At 36.1% G+C, this 23,448-nt stretch overlaps 2 protein-coding genes across 3 annotated transcripts in view; one reads left to right on the forward strand and one right to left on the reverse strand.

Annotated features, from left to right (window-relative positions):
* The window catches only part of kcnk2b (potassium channel, subfamily K, member 2b), a 45,912-nt gene extending 43,534 nt beyond the window's left edge, over positions 1 to 2,378 (forward strand). The window contains exon 8 of one of the 2 annotated variants that reach the window (XR_007827174.1): positions 2,299 to 2,378. The gene's annotated coding sequence lies outside the window, so the exon portion shown is untranslated. The remainder of the gene's footprint in view (positions 1 to 2,298) is intronic. The other variant, XR_007827173.1, reaches the window with a different exon arrangement.
* On the reverse strand, positions 99 to 23,200 carry prkg3 (protein kinase cGMP-dependent 3). Its single transcript, XM_051104498.1, has 22 exons — positions 23,126 to 23,200; positions 20,274 to 20,400; positions 20,098 to 20,160; positions 19,652 to 19,778; positions 18,792 to 18,958; positions 13,015 to 13,128; positions 12,820 to 12,925; positions 12,596 to 12,659; positions 9,920 to 9,997; positions 9,576 to 9,664; positions 9,272 to 9,337; positions 9,113 to 9,160; positions 7,554 to 7,595; positions 6,456 to 6,567; positions 6,192 to 6,328; positions 6,019 to 6,108; positions 5,602 to 5,743; positions 3,928 to 4,091; positions 3,033 to 3,149; positions 2,845 to 2,907; positions 1,646 to 1,721; positions 99 to 777 (listed from the first exon to the last, which is right to left on the reverse strand). The coding sequence occupies exons 2-22, from the start codon at positions 20,359 to 20,361 to the stop codon at positions 691 to 693; spliced, it is 2,040 nt and encodes a 679-aa protein (XP_050960455.1). The 5' UTR covers positions 20,362 to 20,400; positions 23,126 to 23,200; the 3' UTR covers positions 99 to 690.
* Positions 23,201 to 23,448: the final 248 nt, after the last annotated feature.

Here is a 23,448-nt window from a genome sequence, read left to right on the forward strand (position 1 = left end):
GTACAACAGTACAAAACCAAAATCACATTTATTTAAATTAAATATTCATAATTAAATTGAATTAAATATACATAATATTCATTGGGTTAGAGAAAAAAAAAATACAAAATAAAAGTCTTAACATCCAGCCATATGTAACATTTAATATATTAACATTTCAATATTTCAAGTCATTAAAAAGCTAAGTAACTAAGGTAGGCAATAAAGTTAATCATAAAATTAACATTGACTATATAACTTAAACAAAAATTATATTATGGACTTACATGTGTGTGCGTTTGTGTGTGTGTGTGTGTGTGTGTGTGTATTTCTTTAAGGTTCTTCAATGAAAAAGAACAAATAGGATCTCTGAAGTCCAGGATTTGTAAACTCCATTTGTCTGTCTTATTCATGTGGAAAAATTAAAATATTAATTTTCTAATGTAATGTTCTAATGTTCTCTAGTGTGGCTCTGGGCTCTGGGTGTTCTCTTCAAAAAATCTGGCCCCTTATCAATTGCTAACCTTCCAATCACAATGTCTGAGATAATTTAAGGATAAATATATTCAAAATGCAAAGGGGTTTAAAATTGTTTATCTTCCTTCAAGATAGGTAAGTGTAAGGCAAGTAGTAAAGCAGTATATTTATTAAACCTGAGTATATTCTCAGTAAATAACTTGAGAAATGGAGATATCAGAGACCTCAAGTTGTTCAGAAATCACAATCCCAGCCTGAAAATTCTTCCTCTGCTTGGGTCCTATCATAGGGAAAGCGGTCAAAGTTTATATAGCAGGGACCCTGTAAATCAAAGACCCACAAAGACGTAATCAATGAAACAGACTTTGTTACTTGGTGGCTTGTGATGTACATCTGAGTTTCATACTGAAGCAGATTTTATAAAAGCAGACATTGGATTTGTTTGATTTGCGAGATAAAATCTATTAAAATTTTGACAGTTACCACAATCAAAATGTTTTGCAATTGAGGCAGTGTAAGACACCAGAAAACTACTGTGGTACAACTAATAAGGAAGTATCATTATGAAACAGTAAACATTTTTACTAAAATGTAAGATTTTCAAACTTGTCCACTGGCCTCCGCGGATCATTGAAAATATACTTAAGGGAGTGAAGCTTAAGTCTCACTTTTGTAAGTTGTGTAAAGAATATAGGTCATACTTTTTTAAAGTGGTCATGAACTAAGAAACCAAAATCCCCTTTATCTCATGACATATAAGAGGTTGTTGTACTATAAAAACATCCAGTAAGTTTCAGAACTCAAAACTTTCTTGTTAGTCTAAAAACATCTTATAATGAAGCCAGTCTGCCAACAGGTTGTGGAATGTGCCATTATAAGTGTAGTTGTAGTTAATGGTTTGTAAATAGTGAGAATTGGACTAATTCTCACTATTAACAAAACATTAACTACAACGTTTACCTTAATAAACTCCTTATTTGCTGCTTAATAATAGTAAGGTAATTGTTAAATTTAGGTATTGGATAGGATTAAGGGATGTACAATATGGTCATGCAGAATATGTGCTTTACAAACAGCCAACATGTTAATAATATGCATGCTAATAAGCAACTAGTTGATAGTGAGAATTTGTTACCAGAATAATTGAATATTTAACCAGAATAAATTAATGATTAATTGAATATTTGACCTTTCTTATGAGTCGAACAGTCGGTGCCTCCAGCTGCCCCATTCTTAATTTATGCCAGTTAATGCTGTTAAACCACCTGAGAAATAATAGAGGGAAAATATCAATATACACAATCAACAGACAATAACAATAAATTATGGATAACAATAATAGGGTTTATGTGCAACAGACTTCCGTATTCTGCTAATCAGGTCTCGTTGCTTCCGGTTCACGCGTTTTGCATATGCCTTGTTTAATATGAAGCTGTTTTACTCAAGATGCCTTCAAAATAGACACTAAAGATAATCATAACCAATGTCCATGTAACGTCTTGCCAGCAGATGGAGCTCTCACCTAGTACTGTCTGTTACCGCTTCCTCTGCTTCTTCTATGGTTACTTCCTGTTTGGCAGCCATATAAAGAGGGCCATGCCAAACACACCCTTGTGAAGTGTTGTTTTGCTGTTGTGGTCTCTACCAAGTGTTTTCCTTGTTTCATTGCCTTGTTTCTGTGTAGTTATTTCCATTGTCATTGTTTTGTTTCATTGCCATAGTTTTTGCCTTGTTTCATTGCCTTGTTTATTTTGTCACTTTGGACTGCTCTCTTGGATTTCAACCTTGGACTGTTTTCCCCTGTTTTATGATTGTTTCGCTGCCTGACTCGACCCTCGCCAGTGTTTTGGATTACACTTTTGTCCTGCCCTGGATATCACTGTTTGTTTGGAGATCGACCCTGCCTGTTTAACCATACTGTGTTCTAATAAAGCTCACACTTGGATCTATCCACGCTGTCTGTCGAGTCCTGTTACAGTCCGTCAGATATGTGGACTTATATATTACATATTTTATTTATATGTGATAAATAAAAGTTTTTTTTTTTAAATTCTTTTCACTAACATTTATATATAAAGTCAAATAAAATGTCAGCAATAAAAACAACTAGCTAATTTAACTGATTACCTTAAAAGCCCATTGATATGGGCATTATTTAATACTGCTATTAATACACTCTCGGACAAGAGGAAGCAATGAGACCTGTTTTCCAGGTTTGGTCAGGTGACGTTCGATATATGCCCAATAACAACACAACTGTCACATAAGCATACTCAGTACCATAACCATACTCAACTCAGTACTACTCAGTGTGTATACACACACATACACACACATTTAAACTCAGTTACCACTGAACTAAGCACAATATACGTTCATAAAGTTTACCTGTGATGTCGGACATCTTTGATTCCATTTTTTGTATTGCCCAGCCGCTGTCCAGGACGAAGCCTGCATGCCATGTGAACAAGATTAACAATGTAAACACCTAAAAGATGTTCAGTTCAGTTGTGACATTTACATAAAAAATGTGTAAAACTAAGCAAAAAAGCCTTCATAATAGTTTCACAAATTACCTGCACAATTTACTGATGAGAGACTTGGCACCTTCCCCCATATATGATGGGAAATTCAGCACACCATCCAAGATCTTGGCATAGATCTTCTGTGGGTCTGAACTGGAGAATGGGGGACTTTAGGACAAATAAAACAGTAATATTAATAATAATTCAATTTTGTCCTAAACAAGAAAAGCTAATTTAAACACAAAAAAGGCATTTATTTATTTATTTTCACCCACAAGGTTTTATGGCCCTGATTTAAAGATTTGCATGAAAAGACAAGTACAAACTTGATATGCAAAATATGCAAAAACTGTCTGAACTAAAGACTGCATGCTTGAAATTTGTAAAGCAATGCATCATTTTCCACAGATTTTCTTTGATTTCCTATTATTGTGGGGAGTTCCTCTATAGTTCCTCTCTCGAACTACATTCGCAAGGCACTGAACATCATTGTGAATTGTGACAGAAGAAAATTTGAGAACAGATAATATTGTACTTTGGCACCACAGCCTTATAGGCAGTGCTTATTGATACGGTGCAACAGAAGAAAAAAATACATTAACATAACCAGTGTGACACTGCATTTCTATAAACAAATTATTTTACATAAAATTAAAAAGTTCAAGCTAACCTTATTAGCTTGTTATCCCTTGTGTATATATAGTGTTTCACTTGTTCCTTGTCAGGTGTTGAATGTAATGTCTGCCGTTTTATCAGTGTTTCTGTTTGTTTCTTTATTAAATACTTAGACTTACAATTAAATCCTCTGCCTGCCTTCCCTCTGCCTGCACATTACAATTTTTTGTAAAACAACGCCCTTCACCCAGTTTAACTTCTTTGATAAAAAGAAAATTATGATAATAAATATATATATATATATATATATATATATATATATATATATTACCTGCCCACAAGTAGCTCATAGATTAGAATTCCAAGTGACCAGAAGTCAGCAGCAAAGTCATGACCCTGGTTCTGAATGATCTCTGGAGGAATATACTCAGGAGTACCGCAAAATGAATAAGTCTTTTCACCTCGAGCAAGCTCTTTTGCAAAACCAAAATCAACCTGAAAAGAATACAAGAAGATTAAAAACAGTAAAATGCAAAGTCAGAATATGATGCAAACCTGCAATAATTAACTGTTAACACAAACATCCATTAAGTATTTAATCCCACTTTATTTACCAATATCTTTGCTGCTGATCTGTGATGATCTAATTCAACCATACTATTAAAGCAATAATGACTTAAACATCACATTTGAGTTCCATTGCTATTGTAAGAGTGTTAAACTTTCTTGTCCTATTCTTCATGCAATCCAAAATGGCAGTACAGCAAAAAGGTTTGTTTGAATCCGCTTTTAAATTTGCCAAAAAATATAACATTTTTATATTTAACACAAATAAGCAAGTCTAGCCCACAAAAAAAACTAATTCAAAAGTAATGTAACACATTACCTTCAAATAAAAAGCAACAGTAACAAAATTAGTTACTTTTTAGGGAGTAACACAGTATTGTAATGCATTACTTTTAAAAGTAACTCTCCCCAACTCTGCTCTTAGTTCTATTGTGTTAAAAAGTAAAAATAATTTTTTTATTTTTAAAAAAAGTTATATTAAAATTATATGAAAAGAAAAAGGCTGATAATCTCTAAATACATAAACATTCATTCCCCTAACTCACATTTACTTAATTGCTGTCCACACAAGGGAGTAATTGGAGCCATTTCATTTAGTTTCAGAATAAATACGGTATTTTCTCTGAACATTACCAATTAGTGTTGCTTTTACAAGTATGTTGTTGGTGTCTTATCTTGACACTCAGTTTTGGAGGATGCTCTTTGCATATTGACACAGTATTTTTCCACTTTTGTCAACTTAAAGCTTTAAAGCTACAAATCAGAGTCTGTGCACACCGAAGACTATGTGATTTTCAGTAAAATCTGCTAATTCAAATCTGCAAAAAGTCAGTGTATTCCAGCTTTTACTGGACTAATAGGTGACTATATGCGTTTAATGCCTTTGAATTTGTCTTAGTGTGTCCTTGCCCTTTTTTGCCCTGTTATATTTCTGTATAATCTGCTTTGGTCTGCAGAGCATAATGTCGCCTATAGCAACTATAGGCGTTACAGTTCTCTGAGACAAAAATGAGAGAAATTCAATGACATAACATGCACTAACATGCACAATCCACAAATCTGGCATGTAAAGAAGAAAAAAATCCCAATCACCAAACTTCGCAGTGAATTCCAGATGCCATGTGTAAATTTTAACATCGAACCTAGACTGCAAATCTTGTTGAATTATATCTTGTATACTTCTTAATCCTTTTTTATTAAGGTAATGAGGACCTACAACAGCTTGGCAGCATGAGGATTGATAAAATGTATCTTTTAGTGGGCGTATTAAACTGTCACAGTGACAAATGATCAGCTTATCAATGTAAATGCCTGTAATTGCTCTATTTGTGGAAAAACAGATCCTTGTTTAAATACATCACAGCTGCATGCTGCATCACATTAAAAAAGAGGGACAGGAGAAGAGGAGAAAGGAAATGATTTATGTAATTTGTTTTACCAGTTTCACATATCCTTTGGAGTCCAGAAGGAGGTTTTCTGGTTTCAGGTCTCGATACAGGATCCCTTTGTTGTGGAGGTATGCAAAGGCTTCAACCACACATGCTGTTATGAACACAGCGGTATTCTCCTCAAAGCGTCCACTGCAACATGACAACACATCCGCCCACATCCACACATTCAAACAGCCCTAATTAGGGAATGTGATATTAGTTTTATACATCTGCAGCCAAAAGTTGGAAATAGATTCCAATTAATGGTCTACCATATTATGAGCAACAAAATGAGCAAGAAAGAGTGTCGCTGTGCGTTTTCTAAAATGTTCTGAGTGTTTGTTAATGCACTGCTGCTAGGGATTTCCTGCTAGTTTCTATGAGAGCTCTCATAATGATGCCTGATTCATTTGTGAACGCCTTACGCTTCTTTCAGCTTGGTCCAGACTTCCCCACCAGGGCAAAACTCCATTATCATATAGACGTAGCGAGAATCTTTGAAGGCAGCATGCAGCCTGAACAACACCGGAAATTTTAGATGTGAATGGCTTGAACAAAATACGATATGATTATAGGTTAGGTTGATAGCTGCACTAACCTGACAATGAAGTCACACTGGATTGCAAGGAGAATTTTCTTTTCTAGGAGAATGTGTGCTTCCTGCTTCTTTGCAACAACATGCTGTTTACTGATCTTCTTCATAGCAAAGTACGTTCTGTGCTGCAAGGTGGTTACCTGGTAAACAACCAGTCCAATCAGAACTACATTAATCTGGACCAAACAGTGTTTTGAATTCAGAACTTGTACAGACAAAATATTAAAATGACTCTTAAAATCCATCATCTATGCTGTCCTCTCATACCAGCTCTACTTTTCCAAATCCCCCAACTCCAAGAGTGACAGGCTCTCCTTGATAACTTCCCTCCTGGTACAGTACAGGGACGAGGTCTTTCAGTTTAAGAGATGTTTCTGGCCTGGAGACAGCAATACTCATAATATATAATTTAACTGAAATGACAACATAATGTATAATTCACATTCTAACTTATTTAAAGGCTTTATTTAGCAGTAGACAGGCATCCAGCAGTATGCTTAGAAAAATCCAGATTCATACAAACTCTGAATAATGAAAGGCTAAAAAAAGATTGATAATGGACTGGACAATTATACAAAAACAAACAAACCAAAAAAAAAATAATAATAAAAACTACACTAGCATTCAGAAGTTTGGGATCAGTTATGAAAGATGTTTTTTTAAAGAAATTCTTGTGTTCACCAAGGCTGTATTTATTTGATCAAAAATACAGCAGTAAAACAGTAATATTGTGAAATATTTCTTTACAGTTTAAAAGAACTGCTTTCTATTTGAATATATTTTAAAATGTTATTTATTCAGTGATGGCAAAGCTTAATTTCAGCATCATTACTGCAGTCTTCAGTGTCACATGATCTTTCAGAAATAATTTTATTATGCTGATTTTTTTTGCTCAAGATTCAGTTTTATCACAGTCCAAAAAAAAATCTAGTATTAATATATATGTATGTATATATAGTGATCCCAAAATTTTTAAATAGTTATCTATGTGAAATATATGACTGCGAGTTTGTTGTCAGTCCTGTGTGAAAATATATGAAGAGTTCAGATGCAAAAGCCTCTAAATCCATTTGACGTTTTTCTTTAAAATGAGCTATTTTTTCTGGCTACTTTGTAGGTTTCTATGTAAGTACCGGTACTTCTGATTGGGCTGAGGCTGGAATTTAGCGAGTTTTTAGTATGTTTTTAGTATTTTTAGTTAGTTTTTAGTATTTTAGTATTTGATGGACGTATACTATGTGTCTGGAGCATTCACTCAGTATTATCTCGTCTTTGACCGAGATGGCTTTTAGCTGGTTGTGCATCTGAACTCTTCATATGTTTAAACAATATTATTATAAAATAATAACAAAGTGCCCAACTCACCCAACTTTCTCTGGCTTTACATCCTCCTCCAGTGAATCAGCTCTACAAAAACAATTTTTAACAAAGAACAATATTTCACTACCAAAATAACTTAAACCACCATTGCAAAACACTAGAATAACAATATGCACTTTGCAATCTAAAACATGAAGCCAGAGAGAGAACCGAATGCACAGTGATAGCTGATAATGAGCCACCTGTAAACATGTCAGTGCAGTTGCACAAAATGTTTCTATTGCCTGTCACATATGTCACATTTTATAACCAGTCAGATAACTACTGAAGAAATGCTTTCTGCTTGTGAATCATTTTGTGCAAGAATTGATTTATAGACAAAATAAATAGTTTTTTGGCTACAAATCTGGCAAAATCAGGAAACATCACAGGTGTCATAAAGGTTGTAACAGCAAAGATGCAAGCTCACTACAAACTCAAAAGTCACATCAAGTTCATTTTATTTTATTCTGTAATGAGAAGGTTGTTAACTTTGTAATACCTCCATTCAGTTCCACCAGTTTGGACCTGCATGCAGATTTGTGGACTGTTTGTGATCACAAGCATTGGTTTAATGGAAAGGTAACTGGCCAGTCACAGTGATGTGGAGGCATGCCCTTCTCTCCCTTCATTCATTTTTGTTGGTATTGTCAGTTATTTTCTTCAGCTAGACCAGACAACAGTGTTGCCAAATTAGCAATTTTGTTGCTATATACCTCCTTAAAGTGTGGCATTTAACCTGATACCAATTCACTGTTTAAAACTATAATTGTTAATCACGTGTAGTTTTACTATTTGGAAAACACAAAATGCAATTGTTCAAAAATGTGTAACTTTCCAGTATTCCAATCTTGTACTTAAAAATAAAAATATAATAAAAAATATGTTCATATTGCTTTTACAAATAACATATATTAAATGTTTATTTTCACAAATAAATCTGCATGGACATATTTCAAATAACATTCTCCGCAATGATGCATCATGGTTACATAATAACATCATCATCCAATGACATCACAACGTCATTTAGCAACTTTTAGCAACCAATCGATCTGCCTTTAGCGACTTTTCCTGAAAATTTGTTGGCAACACTGCCAGACAAAGCCAGCACTGTATGGAATCAAAAAAAGAGTATCTGTATTTGATTTTCTGAAGGTAGGTGGTTACAGGTAGAGTAAAAATATTAACTACACATGTTAAAAGTGACTGCCTGGCAGCGGGCAACTCGATATCAATTTGATATTGAATAGTAGTCAAGATTTGCACAAGATGTTACATCATTTTAAATTCAGTTTGGATGGCAATTTCTTCCAGTGGTAATTGGGTGAAAATAGGAAGTTCATACCAAGCTGAAATTGGTCAAATGTATACTATACTTAAGCCAATGTGTTTGACATTCAATTTACATCAAATCAAGGTTTTAACGTCCGTTTGATTTGCATATTTGACATGTGATTTAATGTCAAACTGATGTCTTTTCAACATCATTTGTCCACTTGGTGAGTTGAATACTATATTGAAAATCTTTACAAATGTAGAAGTTACAGAGCAGGAAAACTCACTCGTCATGAAGCTCGAGGCTTTCAAAAGGAATGGTCTCCTCAAAAACCCTGTGAGAAAATAAAGCACAGTGCTCATTTATCAAAAATCCTAAACCAAGGGAATTATGTAATGTTACAAACTATGTAAGGCAATACTGTCATCACTGACATCAAACTTACTCTTTATCAATGGAAAAGCAAGTGACAGCTCCCACCGCTGTGCATGTGGCTGTCCTAAGGATCTCTCTGAGTTATACACAATAGAAGACTGGGTTGACTTTCAGATTTTCAGATTTTCAGATTCAGAACTTTTTATGGTTTACATAACTTACAAAGTTATAGATAATTGCATCTAGAAAACTATGTCTTTAAAAATAAACATTTAAAATAATCAGCTGATGATTAATGATTAACAAATATTTATTCCTGATATTGTACCGCTAATGATTCCATGTTGTCACTAAATAACTGTGATCATAGTTACCGTATCAGAGCCAGTTCTCCAAAGTGTTCCCCTTCACCCATCTTACGAATGATTTTCTGCTGTCCGTTTACTTTTTTTGTCACTAATACCTAATGGGAAATAGACAAACTCTTGACCAGTTGTTTTGAGGAAGATTTTAGTAAATAATATCTGAACAATTTTGACTATTTTGATAAACTATAAACTATTTTGAATAGTTTAGAACAAACATAGACACACTCTGTAGCATCTTTCATAGTATAGCAGAGAAATACATGCACAGTTTGGTTATTGCACATTTTGTAAGTTTATATGTGTGTAAAAGTGCTCAAAACACTCATCAAGTTTTAATGAATTTCTTTTACCTCTCCTCTGAGAATGATATAAAATGTATTGCCCTCTGCTCCTTCTCGGACAATCACTTCATTGTTCTGAAACTTCACCTTGCAGGGGAACAAACACAAACAATAAAGACTTTGAGTCATCATGTCAAGCTTTCTGTGAAAGTAAGATTTATGGCCTGTTCATTGTGACCCTCCTTCCTGAAAAAAAAAAAAAAAACTAAATATGGTATTTGATTTATATTATGGTAAACATACATACATTTGTGGGCTCACGAGACATATTTACTAACATATACAGTTAATATTCAGTAATGCTGCATTATCAATTTGACTGCACTGACACCACCTGACAAGACTAAAACTGACTTAGGCTGCATGATGACATGATTACAGATTACAGATACTGGACTGATTACATTTTAAGGGCTGTTTGTATATTAATTGAACTAATTTCATAATTAATGAACTTCACACTGTTTTTGAGAAGTGCCACACCACGTCTGACAGCAGAAAATTGTTCAGATTTCTGCTGCATGAACTTTTGCCTATATAGCGACTAGATTCACTGTTTTGGACTGTCACTTGAAATTGAGAATGCAAGTACAGAATGATTTGTATGATGTGTGACCGGCTGTCACTAAGTCGTGACTTGATGTCTTGGCTAGCATTTATTGTGCAGCCTGACATGAAAGACTTTACACATAGCCTAGTCTGCCTTATCTCCTTAAGGTTACATTGTGTCAAGGTATTATCTTAAAGGATTCAATAAAGTGCACACGTGCATAGCGGGCTTTACTTAAAGTATAACTTGACAGTCATCTTCAGTTCTATTTTTGATGGAATACTGCAGTTCATTCTCAATGATTTATCTGTGCACATCATAATTTTTTTTAGAATTAGTGTTCCCTCATAATCTTTAATAGTATTTAAAACATAGCTTCTTCTCCACCTTGCAAATGCATCTCTGGTGACATATGTACCCTGAAAAGAATGAAATCTTGTTAGTTAGCCCTAAACATCTTATGTCTACTCAGTCTTTTTAGATATTAACATTATATTTGGCCCTCACTAACCATCAGAAATTTATGAGTGACATTTGATTCCTTGCTTAGTTTTGAATCCCATATTAACAATCTCATGAGCTCCTCATTTTGTTCCCTATTGAAAAAAACAGCATATGCTGGTTAGGTAGGTTTTGAAGCATGGATGCTGGTTTGAGCTGGTTTAAGCTGGTCCTTAGCTGGTCATGTGCTGGTCCTAAACAACTAGCTCCAGCACATGACCAGCTAAGGATCAGCTTAAACTAGCTCAAACCAGCATCCATGCTTCAAAACCTACCTAACCAGCATATAGTATGCTGTTTTTTCAACAGGGTTATCTTAGCAGTTTAGCGTTTCTTTAATCCTATAAATTATTCTTAGTTTGTATTTTTCTTGTAACAGCATGTAGCTAAATATCATCGTAATATTCAGCATTGTGTTTATTCTCTGTATGAGGTTCGACATTTTTTTGCCAAGCTTCTTGTTCATCACCAAGTACACTCTAAAAAGTGATAAACAGACTTAACTTAAGACAAATTGAGAAAACCCCTGCCTTAAAATGATTAAGTAAATGATTTACTTAAAAACAACTTTTTTATTAGCGATTTTAAAATCTAAAAGAAAAATTTTCTGTATCTTTTGCCGCTCCTAGCTGGTCAGTGAGTTAGTAGGATCTCATTTTGCGTTTAGAAATTTTATGATGCAAAGATTTCTCTCAGAAAGGCCTAAGACACTTTGAGCAGGGTGAAGGAGATTTGCCATTTCCATGTAAACAACATGCACTAAATGGGTTAGCAAAATCACATTGCACAAACTCTTTGCAATGATTTATCGATTTATCCCCTTGGGTTCAACTACAACTAAATAAACATATATCTTAATTTGACACAAAGTCTGGTCTATTTTGTCTTCTAAATTTTTTAAAAATGTTCTTCAAGAATACTTAAAGCCTGGCTTACACTACAGGACTTTTAAAATCCTAACCGATTATGAAATCTGGTTGCAGCGCACACATAAGGAGCATCTTTGCAGATTATCTTCCCTGAAATCTTAAACATGCACACACTACAAGATTTGAAAACTGTGGCGCATCACACACTACAAGATATTAAGATTATCATGATGGAAGGAGCACCTCACGTGATCTTATGCAACAGATTGTCATTTCAGAAACTAATGTTTACAAACATTAGTCAGCCTGCTAGCAAACTGAGACGATTTCACTCCAGAGCTTTCCTTGCTCCATGCGGTTGTTGTATGTTTTCAACATATTATACAGACAGTGTTACTACAAAAACACAAGAAGCAGTTTCCTCCATTGCCACTATCCAATGGACCGTACAGCAGCTGTTTTGCGGTCGCGCATTGGCTGTTGTGAAAGTACTGATGTAATCATAGATGATTTGTGTGACGTCTCACATTACCAGATACTGAACCTAACATTGGGACTGATCGAGGTGCTCAACAAGATTTTCTCGGGAGGGGAAAATTGTGGCAAAATTGGGCTAAAAATCCTGTAGTGTGAGCCCGGCTTAAGGCGTCCTTCATTTACAAGATTCCCCTTCATTTACAAATTCATGAGTCTGAGCTCAGACATTTAATCATTTAGCAGACAAGCTGTTAACTATTAAGAGTATAAGAGTAAAATCACACTGACTTCCTCCATGGAATCAATGATCTTTGACAGCTGCACGACGTTCAGGGCTTTCAAAGTGCGAGCCCTGATGGAAACAGTTAAGAACAAAAGTACTTACTGAGCAGTAATACACAAATATATAAAAACAGTGAGAATTCAAAGCACACAACATGTAAACCATCTGATATTTTTAAAATACAGACTATATACTGGCTTGAAGTAAAGTGGTGCTAGAATTAACTTACGTTTTCAGGAAGCCCATGAGTTGCTCTCTTTTCTTCTTGGATTTGTTGGTCATGATGCTTCGATATGTTTGTCTCTCAATACACCATAACTTTACCACAGTGACAGCTGTGAGAAAGAGAGCATCAAAACACGAATGTACCACACCAGCAGAGGGTGACTCAAATCAGTCATATCAGTCCAAAATAATACCTTACCTTTGACAGATGCCGTGCGTTTACAATTGTATAAAATGGCCAGTTCCCCAAACACATTACCAGAGCTTAATGTTCGCAGATCACGTCCAGCCTGAGTAACTTTAACCTCCCCCTCTAGAAAAAATACAATTTAGGCTTATCAGTTCATTCTTTCGCATTTTAAGACTGACCTGTGCTGAAATAAAAAGAATGTTAAAATGTCATGAAATTCAGTAGTATCCCTTGACTTTGAGAGACGTTCCGCTGTATGTTCACATTAAAGTATGTTTCTTTTCTTTTCTGAACAGTTTTAACATTTGCAATAGTTTTCTCTTCTTGAACCCCTAATTAGGCTATCCATCTTATAGTGACAACCATGTAGAAAAGGTTGCCAAGTCTATGGAACAAAACCAGTCCAGTTGCTATTAAAAACTTTAACCTCCCCCTCTAGAAAAAATACAATTTAGGCTTATCAGTTCATTCTTTCGCATTTTAAGACTGACCTGTGCTGAAATAAAAAGAATGTTAAAATGTCATGAAATTCAGTAGTATCCCTTGACTTTGAGAGACGTTCCGCTGTATGTTCACATTAAAGTATGTTTCTTTTCTTTTCTGAACAGTTTTAACATTTAAACATTAAATACTGGTATGTACAAACAATCACATTTAAATGTACCAAAATGTAGCAACAATCAATTTTAAAAATGGTATGGCAAACCATAAAAATAACCTGTAGTCCATCTGAATTTAATAACAAATATAGCTACAAGCAGCGATTACCAAGTGGCAAAGCTCCACCATTTTTGTCCTGTGACCTCAGATTGAGCTCTTACATAAGTGTTCCGAGTTTGGCGAAGTTATCTCATTCTGTTTAGAAGTTATAGGCATTTTACTAAAAGTGGCCCTGCCCCTTTCTAACATTTTTGCGGTGTGATGGTGAGTCGAAAGTTAGACTCTTTTTTTGATAATTATTGATATTCAATCTCCAGAGAATCTTTCTTCACTGGTTTAGTTCCGATCGGGTGAAAAACCTAGGACTAGTTCGCAAAAAAGTGGGTTTTGCAAAAAATCCAAAATACCTTAAAATTTTGCTCACAATCAAAGGCATGCATTTTGTCCAGCGTAAGACAAGGATTTCGTACTTTTGATTGCTGTAGCGCCTCCGTCAAGTCGAATGGGTTTAGCCTTGGTGATGTTGTCAGGGGTGTGAGTACTACCATCCCTCCAAGTTTCAAGTCTCTACAACTTACAGTTTGGTCTTACGTGGAGATTGCTGATCCTTGCCCATTCTAACAATTGCAATAGGGTTTCAGCGCTACATGCTTGAACCCCTAATTAGGCTATCCATCTTATAGTGACAACCATGTAGAAAAGGTTGCCAAGTCTATGGAACAAAACCAGTCCAGTTGCTATTAAAAACTTTAACCTCCCCCTCTAGAAAAAATACAATTTAGGCTTATCAGTTCATTCTTTCGCATTTTAAGACTGACCTGTGCTGAAATAAAAAGAATGTTAAAATGTCATGAAATTCAGTAGTATCCCTTGACTTTGAGAGACGTTCCGCTGTATGTTCACATTAAAGTATGTTTCTTTTCTTTTCTGAACAGTTTTAACATTTAAACATTAAATACTGGTATGTACAAACAATCACATTTAAATGTACCAAAATGTAGCAACAATCAATTTTAAAAATGGTATGGCAAACCATAAAAATAACCTGTAGTCCATCTGAATTTAATAACAAATATAGCTACAAGCAGCGATTACAGGGGTTCAAGCGCATTACGGAATTTAAGCACATATGAAAAAAGACACGTATAAAGACTGTTATAGCGCCAGCTGTTGTCTGATCTCCTTAAAACTTTGTATGCCTTTTTAGAATCACCGGTCGCATGTTCTCACCAGGTTTTGTGAAGTTTTGAGGCCCCTCTCTGGACAATCCGGTTATAGCTTCCCAAAGGGTAAATTTAAATTTTTTTTAGATAATTATTGACCTAGAGAGTCCAGAGAATTGTACTGCAGTGTTTTTTTTTTTTTTTTCAGATTAAGTGAAAAACCTGGCACTAGTTTGCAAAAGTAGGTTTTTTTACATCCTTTCAATCATTTACCAAAGATTTGATTGACAGCAGTGGTTCAGAGGCAAAGTTTTCCAGAATGAGGAGTTTTATCATATGATATGATTATCGTGTGTATGTGCGAAAAAACACACGTCATACAATCGTTTATGCCCTTGAAAAGCCTGGTGCTCAATAGGTGCTCAAAATTCATCGGTCAGTGGTGGCCATGGTTTTTACGTAAATGTCCTTATTGACACTTGTGGCACTTTGGACAAAGACCATGCACAGCGATTTTCATGTTGATAGGACAAATAGTTGCGTAGGTATAGCCATTTTTTTTTCTCTTATAGCACCACCAAGTGGCAAAGCTCCACCATTTTTGTCCTGTGACCTCAGATTGAGCTCTTACATAAGTGTTCCGAGTTTGGCGAAGTTATCTCATTCTGTTTAGAAGTTATAGGCATTTTACTAAAAGTGGCCCTGCCCCTTTCTAACATTTTGGCATGTGATGGTGAGTCGAAAGTTAGACTCTTTTTTTGATAATTATTGATATTCAATCTCCAGAGAATCTTTCTTCACTGGTTTAGTTCCGATCGGGTGAAAAACCTAGGACTAGTTCGCAAAAAAGTGGGTTTTGCAAAAAATCCAAAATACCTTAAAATTTTGCTCACAATCAAAGGCATGCATTTTGTCCAGCGTAAGACAAGGATTTCGTACTTTTGATTGCTGTAGCGCCTCCGTCAAGTCGAATGGGTTTAGCCTTGGTGATGTTGTCAGGGGTGTGAGTACTACCATCCCTCCAAGTTTCAAGTCTCTACAACTTACAGTTTGGTCTTACGTGGAGATTACTGATCCTTGCCCATTCTAACAATTGCAATAGGGTTTCAGCGCTACATGCTTGAACCCCTAATTAGGCTATCCATCTTATAGTGACAACCATGTAGAAAAGGTTGCCAAGTCTATGGAACAAAACCAGTCCAGTTGCTATTAAAAACAAGGCCAAATTTTAAATAGATAATATGTGGCCTTCCAAAGTTTCATTAACAGTATAAATAAAATTTTACTGTACTCTTGAAGTCAGCCTGAGAGAGAAGAGAAATCAGAGAAAAATCAGGCTAGATGGCATAAACATAGTAATGGAAAAAAAAAAAAAAAAACAGTAGTGCAATAAACGGTTTAAACTGGCCTCACTTGACCTCCCAGATCATCATGTCATTCATGTCTGTCATTAGTCTGCTCCTCACAGAGGTTCTCTGCCTCACTGGGTTCACTCTTACTATCATCACTCACATGCACTGGCACCACAGGCTCCTCCCACAAAAGGTCATCATCGCTTCCACCAAAGCATCTGAGATGCAGCATCTTTTGAAGCCGTTGATGTTGCTCACCGGGGGCACTGCAGCACATGCAGGAGGATCCGCTCACAGAGCAGCCTCAATGCAGGCTTTGTTATTTTTCCAAATGGTGTGAATGTGTGACTGTCAGACAGCAGCCACTCTGTGTATCTCTTGTCCGGATTATCTTTGAATGGCTTGTCTATCACTACATCCAACACCTGCAGCTGACTTGTCATCCCCATGGTATGATCACAAGGTCACCGTTTTGACAGGCGCAGTCACGTCTCCACGGAAAGTGCAGCGACAGTTGGCATGTCTCAAAACACGTTTCATCTGCATTCATCTGATCCTGGTGATATAAGAGTCCCCCTCCCCCCTGTCTAGCGTTGAAAAGACAGCCATTTCTTCCATTACACCACATCATTCTTCTTTGAATTTGCTGGTGGGTATGTTCAGATTTTTGGCAACATCCAGGGTCTTCAGTTGAATGATGCCTAAAGCTCAGGGAAGCCCCTTATTTCTTTTTTCGCCTACATGCTGACACACTTGCCTGTCAATTTCTTCAAAGCGACCACTTTAGGACTGTTTTTCTTTGAGTGTTAACATTTTTAACACTGTCATTTCGCCAGATTTGTTTGATGATTCCACTGTGTTTATCACCATGAGCTTAAAGGTGGTATCAGAACCCCTCGACAGTTGCTGGTCCACTTGCTTGACTTCTGCACAGCTCTGTTTAAGATTGTCACTGATCATCATGCAATCCCCTAGTACTGTAAACTAGTTTACAGGGCCAGCTCATTTTAGTCTTGGAGGGCAGGGTTGCCAGGTTTTCACAACAAAACCCGCCCAATTGCTACTCAAAAGCTAGCCCACATTCCGGGGGGGTAAAATACACATTTTTGGCGGGGTTCCCCTGGTAAAATTAGCATTCTAGGGGCTAAACATCATGTTATTGGGATAGCTTCAACCCGCGGCAACAGTATTAAATAGCCCAATTCCGTGGGAAAAAACCACAGACTGGGCAACACTGCTGGGGGGGCACACTTTTTTTTAAATATATGTGGCGCCACCTGTTGTTGCTGATGTTATTGACATGTAAAGGTCTAGCCCTGGGCCCGTATTTATCAAGCTTCTCAAAGTGCCATTTTAGTCTTAAGTGCTGAGAATTCATGAAATTTACTCCCACTTTCAAACTTAAGTATAAAAGCAAGGTATCAAATTTCTTAAAGCTAAGAATCACTCTTAGTCTCCCAGTTATTTAAGACAGCTCGAGAGGTCTCTCAAGTGGTTAGGATTTGCCAGTAGGGGCTTGTAACAGCGCTGAGGAGACAGAGACGTGTGCAAGTCTTTTTAGGAGAGGAATGTTTGACGACGAGCAGTTAATTCCAAACAAGCAAAGAACATTTACATTACCAAAGAACATCATAACCGACTTCAGTCTATTGCGAGTATTATGCTCTTTATAAAACAATCCCGATAAAATCAGTGACGCTATCTGCACTGTATGATGAATAGATCTCTCACACTTTATTTAAACGCACACATCTGCAGCGCATCTTTCAGTTCCGATAGTGGACACTCACCAATGCCACGGCAAAGTTTCTGAAGCGACTCTCTGCACTGCATCAGTAAAGAAAGGTGCATGTTAGGTATTCTCTAGAAAATTCTGTATTGTCAAATTTGTGTTGAATGTAAACAAATATGAGGAATTTAACCATTCAATGTAAATTTATCTGAGAATATTTTTAAATAAGGAAATCTATTCAGTGATTTTTCCATGTGTATTTTGTCATCCAAAATTCCGTTTGTGGCACAACAAAGTGTCGTAAATTATCTCTAAGTTTGACACTTAAGATTTGGTCCTACACTTCGCTTAAATTATGACTGAGATGCTTGATAACTAACTTTTAAGCACAGCTTTGAGCCAAGAATTTTTTTACACTTAAGTCAATTTTTAGCAGTGTTCTTGAGAGTAATTCTTAGAGGCTTGATTAAAACAGGCCCAGGTGTCTCTAAACTCTGCAGGACACTGGCCCTCCAGATCGAGATGTATTTCCAAGAAAAAAACATATTTGGAACAATATGGTAGCATATTGGAATTTCTGTTGGCTCATGTGACACTGAATACTGAATAAATGTTTTTTTTTTTTTAATTCATGTTTTAAAAAAATATATTCCAAAAGAACACAGTTATTTTAAACTGTAACAATTTTTCACAATATCATTATTTTTACTGTACTTTTGATTAAATAAATGCAGACTTGGTGAGCATTTGTTGAGCACTTGGTGAACACTTTAAAAAATAGTATTATACACATGACAGAAATAGTAAGGACGGTATGTTAGTACGCATTTCCGAATTCAGGAACAGTTAACTTTGTTATCTTTTCTTACACATACACACCAGCAACAATGTACATGCTGTCTCCTTCTGTGCCCTCTCGGATGATGTCATCACCAGGACGACATTCCAGAGCCTTCATCAGATCTACCATCATACTGATCTGCTCCTCATCCAGGCGACGGAGGAAGTCATTCTTACCAATGGCCTTCACGATCTGAGCTTTCTCACTGATGGACAGACACATACGAGCAAAGCATAGCTTTTGGGGTTAGGAAAACAAAAGCATTGATCAAGTTATTCTAAGCCTGGACTATACCACTGCTGTTTAATTAGGCCTTGTTCAGACTGTCAGCAAATATCCGATTTTTTGCATATACAGATATCATCCAGGTGGGTTTTTTAAAAGCCTGGACAGCAAAAAAACAAATGGTTTCATAGTATAATATTCTTTTATTTGGTGAGTAATAATAACATAATTTTTGGGGGGGCGGGGGAGGGTGTCTCTTTAATCCGACACACAACGATAACATCAAAACCTGTGATAGAAATGCCAGAGATGGTCATACAGTATTCAGACAAAGCCAAAGCCGGCTGTGACTACAGCACTGAACGTTACCAATCTTTTCCTTCGCTGAGTTTTTCTTGTTCAACAGATGAGTTCTGCAATGTGACTGCAATGTCAAGATTAAATTAATGCACCTCATCTGTTCTGAAAAGCCTCTTCACATATGTGGGTACATACGCACATAAGTTGGCTATATCTTTACACACAAATCTGAGTTGATCACTTGCAATTAATAGTGCAGACAATTTACCTGGAAAGATCTGACTTGAAGAAAAAAAAAAAAATCTGATTTGCCTACAGTCTGAACATAGCCTTAGATTCCCAGGGTTCTTGATTAGTGTGTGTATAAAGTAACCTGGCCGTTTTATTGACTCTGTTGGCACTGATTTCCAGGACTTCTGGTATTTGCTCCGGGGCCATGACGGCTGCCCGACTCTGTCGAACCTCAGGCATTTCATTGCTGTTTCGTTGAGGTGCACAATCTGAAAGACAACATTAGAAGTGGGTGAATGTATAAAACTTATAAAACTTATAAAACCTCATAGACATTAAACATGATGAAAACTCTACTTTAGCTGAATGATTCTAACAATAGGATATACAGAATGGCACGTGCCACACAGCTCTTGTCATTAGTTCTTTATCCATGTTTTTTGATCACCCAAATAGGCGTCACTGATGTGTATTAATATATGAATTGTGCTGGCTTTAGGCAAAAACCTTTGTCATTTGTCATCAAAAAACTGTATGGTTAATGACATATGAAGGAATACAAATGTTCATTAGCCTGTTCTGTCTTACCAGACTTATCCAGTTGTCCTTGCAGCACCTTTAACAATCTCTCTTTCTCTTCAAGCTGTTTCTCTGTAATAAGAAAACAATATTCTAGTGTGCATTAAAATCGCATACAAATGTGCACTTAAAACATCTGAACACTCAAACAGTGAAAAGAAGTCATGGCTCAGATCTCGTCTTACTCAGATCTTTGTTCTGGTTCTGGAGTTCCTGGTTGAGCTGGCATTCTTTCTCCAGCATTTGGCGTAATTTCTTGACTTGGGCTTCCATTGGCCTGATGAGATTCACCTTTACTAGAGCAGCATCACACTGACAGAGAGCGGTAAAAACTCGCACGTCACACTGACAATATTTAACATGTAATTGCAACATTTTTTATTCAAGTTTAAAATGCAGATTCACTGAACCAGTCTTAGAATGATGAATGCCCATCAGTTACAGTGATAAAAACACACACAACAAAACCATTTTAGGAATACAGTGAAATTAAAAAATATTTCACAATATAGATTTTTTTAACCCAGATGTGTTAAATATGGATGGGACTGATACCGAAACACAGATTTAACCTCTTGTTCTGACTCAATAGTGATTTAGCTTCTAAAAGTATTCAATTTGCATCAATTTGTCTTTGCAAAGTAATCATGCCCAACATAAAAACTGATTCATACAGGATTTACCTAAGAGCTCTGACACAATTGAAGTAAACTATACATAGCAAACTACTGTTACTACTTATTATCAGTGTTGGGCAGTAACGCATTACTTTGTAACGCGTTACTGTAATTTGATTATTTTTTCAGTAACAGAGTAATTTAACGAATTATAATTTCCAAATGAGTAATAAGAGTATAGTTATACAAGCATGCGTTACCGTTGCGTTACATCATTGCTGACAGAATGTGTTTTATCATCTAGAATCTAGATTGTAAAAAGGGTGTTGGCTAGAACACATGACGTCTTCTACTTGAGACCTACTTTGATTGGAAAGCACCTGTGAGGCGGATACTACCAATGAAAACAAGTCAGCATGGAGAGAGGAAAGTACGCTTTCTGTAGCTGGAAATGGAATCATTATTTTAAGTTTATTTCTGTCAAAGGCAAGAACATTATTGTGCGTTGTCAATTAGAGGGGAAGAAAATCTTTTCAACCATGAAACGGCACATTAAAACTTCTTGAAAACTTACCAGGTGCGGAGAGCAACGCATCAACTTCTATTGTCTTCACATGAGTCTCTGCCCGCCCGCACCCGCACTCGCCCATCAAGTCTTGTCCCGCGCCGCTCTCTGTTGCGTCGGGTCCAGCGGGAGTGCGGGTCTCTAATCCACTGGCACTGGACTCGACGCAACAGAGAGCGGCGCGGGACAAGACTTGTTGGGCGAGTGCGGGTGCGGGCGGGCAGAGACTTATGTGTGTGCGGGAAGCAACAGAATAAAATGATTTGCGGAACTCCCGCAAAATAGAAATATCTAAACATAAAATATCTAAAACAAGTGTATTGCTATTCATGTATTGCACAAAAGCAACAATAACAACTAATATAAAACAAAAACGATTAACGTGTAAGTATAGGCCGAGTTTCTATTTATAACACGTGTTTGCAGCGTTAAACAGTGTTAATTTCTGGAATGTAATGGACAATCCGAGAATCCACTCACCGCTCGAAATGCTGATGCTTTAACAAATATTTTTTCGGGAGCATTTATGCTGGGATGTTAGGTAACACATAAACTTAATATTTTACGTACATTTCATGGAGGTATAGAAAAAAGTAATGTAACTAGTAATGTAACTAATTACTTTTGAAATAAAGTAATCAGAACAGTAATTTGATTACTTTTAAAAGGAATAATCAGTAATCAGTAATTTAATTACATTTTCAGAGTAACTTGCCCAGCACTGCTTATTATCACTATTGATCAATAATTCCATGAGTTCGATTTCAGACATCTTTGTTGTCAATTAAAACCTTTGGGCTTTAATTCATACTGGTGCTATTATGACATATTTTCAATTAAAATATAGGCAATTAATTCAAAGAATTAATATACCTTACAGATGAATATGTTTTACTGAAATTTTGTTTTGTCTGTCATTGGTTGTTTAATTATTTTTAGATTTTATTTAATTATAAAGTCTCAAAGACACTGCACATTTTAAACTTTTTACAAGTGTCACCAATATAAAATATTAAATCAACTAATAAAAGTGTTAATACAGTTATTTTTCATGCATTCTGTAAAGGTTTACCTATGGGGAGCTTCTTGTAGTGGGCTTCTTTGAGTAATTCCACATTTTGTGCTATGACAACCAAATTAGCCAACATCAGTCAATGTGTCATCAGCCATCAGCCACCAGAAGCCAGTCACAAACAGATACTGTTTTACAATCATTTCAGTGTTTTTCCCCCCCTGTGCAAGTCTATTATCTTCTATTTAAGATAAACTTGTTTCTAAATGTCATGTAAAAACAAAACTAACTGTAAAAGGACACTTTTGGACAGTCTCTTCCTGTTGACGTGGACAATTCATGACAAGAATAACCTACAAAATGGGCCAGATTTTATGCTGTTAGTCAGGCCAACTAGGAATGACCTCCATTCAAATGGCATCCATTTTTTAAAACAGTGTGTTTAATAGTAGCATTCTAAAACTATCGTTAATCTTTGAGGAAATGATTAACTAGCCTTATTACCCTCTATGCTGTACACTTTATGACTGAAGAGGCGGTCAGGGTCTACTGAAATCCTGGTGGTGCCCAGCCATCATTGCTTGCTAAAGGAAATTGGAGGGTTTGGATAGGGTTGGTGGACAACAATATAGATAACACTATTTTTTACACTGGTGCAGAGATATAAAATGATCTTTGGATTAAAGCGCCCTGTCCTGCCAATTGTAAGACGTAAACGATAAATGGAAGGCCCTTGACGGGGCACAGCTACACAGATACACACTGCAAATCCGTGCAAATAATACCAGTTTGTCATCTCTACTGACCATAATCAAATTTGTTTTATTTCTTAGTGAGACCTACCTGAACGTTCACGCTCTCACTCCCTCCAGATCGGTGTGTGTTCTGGCAGAAAGATCAGCTTGACGGATATAAATAATTAACCTGACGCTCCACCCTTCTTCACAGGTAAAAAGGAAAAAGTGGTTATGCTAGGACAGAACCATAAAAAAATATTCATGCTTAAACATCAGCAGATTTATTTTAGCATTCAATTGTTTTATTTATCGACTTCTGATGTGTCTCCTAACATTCCTCATAAGAGAAATAATATACACAACAGGACTCAAAGGAAAGTAATGCAGACTAGTGAGAAAAGCTCTTAATTTGTTATCCATTCCAAATCC

This window comes from Labeo rohita, unplaced genomic scaffold (genome assembly GCF_022985175.1).
Source record: "Labeo rohita strain BAU-BD-2019 unplaced genomic scaffold, IGBB_LRoh.1.0 scaffold_73, whole genome shotgun sequence".
Classification (NCBI taxonomy): domain Eukaryota; kingdom Metazoa; phylum Chordata; class Actinopteri; order Cypriniformes; family Cyprinidae; genus Labeo; species Labeo rohita.